Source organism: Sinocyclocheilus rhinocerous, unplaced genomic scaffold (assembly GCF_001515625.1).
Source record: "Sinocyclocheilus rhinocerous isolate Xijiao unplaced genomic scaffold, SAMN03320098_v1.1 scaffold1214, whole genome shotgun sequence".
NCBI classification, from domain to species: Eukaryota; Metazoa; Chordata; class Actinopteri; order Cypriniformes; family Cyprinidae; genus Sinocyclocheilus; species Sinocyclocheilus rhinocerous.
Genome location: NW_015627891.1, coordinates 423,500 through 429,113, shown reverse-complemented (window position 1 = coordinate 429,113; position 5,614 = coordinate 423,500). Strand labels below are relative to the sequence as shown.

Sequence of the window (5,614 nt, the reverse complement as noted above, 5' to 3'; positions counted from 1 at the left end):
CACATCTTGGAAATAAAGCCTTGCATATGGATCCGCACGTCTCACATCTCGTTCGCCCCGTTACATATATATATATATATATATATATATATATACTTTTTTTAAAATTTATTTTTGGAATAAATTTTTTTTTAAATGTTTATAAAAAAGATTTCTTATGCTCACCAAAGGCTGCATTTATTTAAACAAAAATACAGTAAGGTAAAATAATATTAATAATATTAATATTATTTAAAATAACTGTTTTCCAATTTCATATATACATTTTTTTTTATGTGATGGCTAAGCTGAATTTTCAGCAGCCATTACTTCAGTCGTCAGTCACATGATCCTTCAGAAATCATTCTAATATGTTTATTTGGTGCTCAATCATTATTGGTGTTTAAATATCAATAATGGTTCTTATTATCAAAACCTGTTGAAAACAGTTTTTGCTGCTTAATATTTTAGTGGAAATTATATATATATTTTTTATTTAGGATTAGGAATAGAAAGCTCAAAAGAACAGCATTTATTTGAAATGGAAATAATTTGTAACATAAGCGTACTTTCTCTTAAACAATTTAAAACTCGTTTAAAACAATTTAGAATTAAACAATTTAATTTTATTCCTTGCTGAATAAAAATATTATTATTATTATTACTTTTAAATAAATAAATAAATAACACCAAGCTTTTGAATGGTAGGGCATCACAGTTCTGGTTTTCAGCATAATAATATGAACCGTTTCTTGAGAACTAAATCAGCGACTGGAGTAATCAAATCAAAATGTATTTATAAAGCACCTTAAAAAACACCAAAGTGCTGTGCAATTTCAAAGAAATTAGATAAAACACAATAAAATACAAAGAAAGAGATAGAAAATACAATAAAGCAAGAGAAAAATGAAATAAATAAAAAAATAAACTTATATAGATGCATCTAATCCAAACCAGTAGTCCTCACAAAGCAGCAAAGGCCTCATCGAACAAATATGTCTTAAGATGGGTTTTAAATATGTTTACAGAGGTAGACAATCTGATAGCTATTGGTTTAATGGATATATGATGTCTGTCTTATGGTTGCTATAGAGTATTTTAATTGCTCCACTGACCTCAGCACTCACATGCGTCATGACAGCTTTTTTTTTTTCCTTCATTTTTTTTTTTGAATCTCTCATTCTCTTATTCTGTTGACAGTTACAGGTGAACACACACAAGGCAGTGCATTAATCCTTCAGTCTGTTGCTCCGAGATCAGAAGTGGAATCTTAAAATAGCTATTCCAATATGGAAAGGACGTTGTCAGAGTGCTTTAATACTCCAAGAAAAAAAATATGAAATTGTGATGCGTATTGCTGTGCTGTGATGTGCATTGTGTGTGATATTCCTTGGACATAAAGGACAGTCAGGTCAGCCACTGCTGTCAATTGTTTAGACACAGTGAGATGCTAAAGTCCATTGAGGTGAATGTGAGTCAGTCCATTTGAAAATTTCAAACTGTATCATTGCTTCGGATCCGTAAAGAATGTGATAATGGCTCTGACCCAGACTGAGGCTGGAGTTTATGAGTTTATAAAGGCCTCTTCTTCTGCCTTTTTCTTCTCATATGAAAGCATTTATAGACTTTCATGTAGATATTTCAGTCCTGCACCTTTTTATGCAGTAAATGTTTATACAACATGCCTTCTGGCAATGTTAATTTCTCTGATATTACCATATGCATTTCACAAATCTGAATATGCATATTCCAAATTTGCATTGTGTCCTTTCCGCAAGAGGGTACTCAGTTACAATGTCATAATGCACATTATCTCAACTTTTGCAGCAGTCAATGTAATTTCCTTATGCTGTAATTACAGAATATGCTGCAAATCTTCTCCACTTCTATTGGTTGCATTTACTTTTGGGCCATAGTGTTAATTGTGTTCATGTTTTTGAGGTTTAGTTGAGTAGAGCCTCTATCTCCTAATCACTCACATGCTCTTCATGCACTAATTGCTCGGGTTATGTCCACTAATAACATCAGAGATTCTGCCTTAATTTTAACCTTTCTCTGAGGGCTCTTGTCACAAGGAGTGATGGGGGTCGGAAAGAAGAAAGACAGAGAGAGAAAAAACAATCAAGACAGGGGCCAGTCACAAACTGTCCAGTGAGAATATGAACAGAGTCCGTTTGTCATTGTTTTTAATACAAGTTGTTGTTATGATCAACTTTTATTAGAGAAGACTCATCTAAAGCCGAGCAGAAAATCCAAAATAAGTTTCAATATGATATATTGAGTGGGGCTTAAAAATATAAATAAATAAAACATATATTTTTTATTTATATATTCATAATACATTAATATTTCTATCATACATAATACATTTTATATTTATATTTTTTTCATATAATGTATTAATATTAATTAATAACTAATTGTAATTATTAACTATTTAAATATTCTATATGCAATTTATAAATGTATAAAATAATATTTATAATTATATTTTGTATTTATGAAAATTCATGTATCTTTTATATTTTTATACATATTTTTTAATTATTTAATTTAATGATTTAATTTATTATAATTATTAAATATTTTATAATAATTATTAAATATTTTATCATGTATAATAATGGACCGGCCAGAAGATGTCAGAACCTTTTCTCTCTTCAAATCTTTGTTTTTGCTTTGTATATTTAAATTGATTTTGACAGCAAGCCTACAAGACGACTGTCCCAGCATCCCTGTGCTCCTTTTATGGCCAGTTCATCCCCAGCTTTACCGCAGTTAGTGAAATAAAATTTTCTGTGTTGTTCATAAAACTTTGTTTGCAGATGTGTTGAAAAGGCATACAAGCAATTGCTGCCTTGAAAGGGGTCAGAAGGAATAGGTTCTAATGAGCTTTCATTTAACGTTATTAAAAAACAACACAAATGCCGGCAGTTCTCTCTGTGATTGGAACTCATAAAATAATTTCTGTTAGTTTTGTGTGAATAACTCTGTGCCAGGAACTTTGTGTGTCAGAGGAAGGTGTGTGATCTCAAACAAAACCTCAGTGGGACAGAAAATGTTGTAATGTTCAAACAGAGAATGTTGCACTGTTCAGCTCTTGTTTTGCTGACTTTTAGAAAAAGGGCAAAAGAGAATGATGGCCGTTCTCTGTCTGTGAGCTCCAGTGTCTGAACCAATCCATCAGTTTCAGATTTAAGAGTCAAATGCTCTCAGTATGGATTCTTCAAAACAAAGCAGATTCTTAAGAAAAACAGGCAAATGGGTGATGTGCGTGTTATTCTGCTAAACTTAAAATAATTTGTTCTTATCCCAGCTCAATGTGAATAGACAAGTTAGCCGTTTGTAGGTTGATTTTGTATCATAATTATCATAAATATCAAATTCTGTTCAGCATGGCAGCACTGAGATAGATAGATAGATAGATGTTTTTCCCCCCCCAACTCCATTATGTGATGCTAGTGGTGCAGATATAACATTGGTCATTTACAAATGTAAAAATATTAAAGTCTATTTAATTGATATAGAGAATAAAAATCTCTTTATAATGTTTATCTTTATAATGGTTTGTTAGTAGCTATTGAATAGATCTGCTTTTGTCTCTAGTTCAACCTTGTTCATGTTTTACATTGAAAGACACACAAGTAAATAAATATTATCAGCTGAACTAAATGATTCCATCACCTCATATTAGTTTCAGTAAAGAACTTGATGATTTTCATGTGTTGATAAAATGGGATCTGAAAAAAACAAAACAAAGAGGGGGTGAAGAGAACAACAGATGTATAATTTAAGACTGATTCTCCAAACACATGCAGGTAGTCTGTGGGCAGACTATGGCAAGACAAAAAATAGAAGCTTTAGTGTGACGGCGGGAGAAGAAGATAAAACATGTATAATTTAAATCTTTCTTTCCCAACACAGCACACATTTTCAGTAATACCCTTATGATGAAATTCCTATTATTACATGTTAAATGTTTCATTTATATACTGGGGTATGCACTTCTTTTTTGATATTCATGTTACTATTTTATATTGAATGTTCAGACATTTTGTCTTTTCTAAAGCTATTTTTATGATTATGATTTTTAAATAATAGAGAAAGCAATTTTAATAACTCAACATGCATAAAAAGTCATACAAACAAGGAATTTGGTCAAATTACACAAAAAGAATGTTTAGCTAAGTGAAAGTTTTGTTTCCAGAATTCTTGTAGATGCCCTTTCCTATCTAACTGATGGTATTTCTTCTCTCTGTATCCAGTTTATATTCCGGAAAATCAGCGACATGAAGAAGGAGGAAGAAGAGAGGCAGCGCTCAAAGAATGAGGTTCCACTCACCATTCCTGTGGACCACCCGGTCCGAAAACTTTTCCAGAAGTTTAAACAGCAGAAAGAGCTCCGTAACCAGGGCGCTTCGGCCCAACTGGACTTGGAGAAAAATCAGCAGCATCTACAGCAGCCCACACACATGCCGAAACCTCACACCTCCCTCATGCAGAACTCGCTGCACGCGGTTCAGAACGGGTCCACCAGCAGCGTGGTCACCATCTCCCAGATCACACCCATCCAGAACTGCCTGGCCTACCCTAAAGCGGCCGACTCCATTAAGCAGAACAACCGCGACATCATGGAACTCAAACCTGCTGTGGCCAGCGGTGACCAAGTCGCAAACCGACTCAAAGTGAATAACACAGCACGGACCAAACCCGCAGGAACCGCCCGTGGCTGGATGAGACTGAAAAACAACATGGCTGCCCCAGGTTCACCTCCAGAGGATGAGAGGAAAGAGGGATTGAACAATGCAGCTAAGTCCGTGTCCATGGAGCGCATTTCACCAGAAGTCAAAGTTCAGATAGAAAGTGTTGAGGAGGTTGGAGCATCCAGGAAGAATTCACTCCGCAAAACGGACTCTTGGGATAGTGGCTTGACATACAGCGACCAGAGACTGGATAGGGTTTCAGAACCCCAGAGCCCTGTTCCTGGAGTCGGTGGAGGAGAAGGATCAGCCCGGGATTTTTACCCCAGTAGCGAGAGCTCATTCCAGGCCACGCTGCAGGAGGCAAGGCTGGAGCTGCGGACAGACATCCAAGCCCTGAATGGAAGGATGGCAGCTTTAGAAGAACGGGTCGGACAAATTCTCAGGCTGCTTTTAGAGACTTCAAAGCCCACGTCTAGTGAAGATCCAACCCCAAAAATGCACAGACCCAAACTCAAAGCACAGAGCAGCATCCCAGTGTCCACACTCAGTACGCCAGACTCTGAAAAGGACGAGGGTTTGCCATAGGAAAACAGACTTTGCATTCAGTAAGTATTTGAGATGAAGCATTTGTAGCATCACTGGGGTTTTGGTGCATCCAAATTTAGCACCTGTACCTGCAGCTTATACTGGAACGCCCAAAATAGGAGCTTGGGTTGGTTTCTAGCTTCGGATTTCTGAGGATAAAGCTGACACCTGAATATATGTATGGGAACAGGAGTTGGTTTCTGGATCTAAATAACTGCCAGGAATTCTAACCCAATCAGAGAACAGTGGCATGTACTGATAAATACAAAAATAAGAGGATTTTTAGTTTAGTGCTTTAATGTTCAATCAGCACTTTTTTTGCACACTGAAGTAATGGAACTACCCCC

At 35.5% G+C, this 5,614-nt stretch overlaps 1 protein-coding gene across 2 annotated transcripts in view; it reads left to right on the top strand.

The window, feature by feature from the left end:
* The window catches only part of kcnh5b (potassium voltage-gated channel, subfamily H (eag-related), member 5b), a 38,528-nt gene that overhangs the window by 32,032 nt on the left and 882 nt on the right, over positions 1-5,614 (top strand). Inside the window, exon 11 of one of the 2 annotated variants that reach the window (XM_016548158.1) lies at positions 4,245-5,287. In XM_016548158.1, the coding sequence (XP_016403644.1) occupies positions 4,245-5,267 (1,023 nt within the window). In that variant the 3' untranslated portion in view covers positions 5,268-5,287. Of the gene's footprint in view, positions 1-4,244; positions 5,609-5,614 lie in introns of those variants that run through there. The other variant, XM_016548150.1, reaches the window with a different exon arrangement.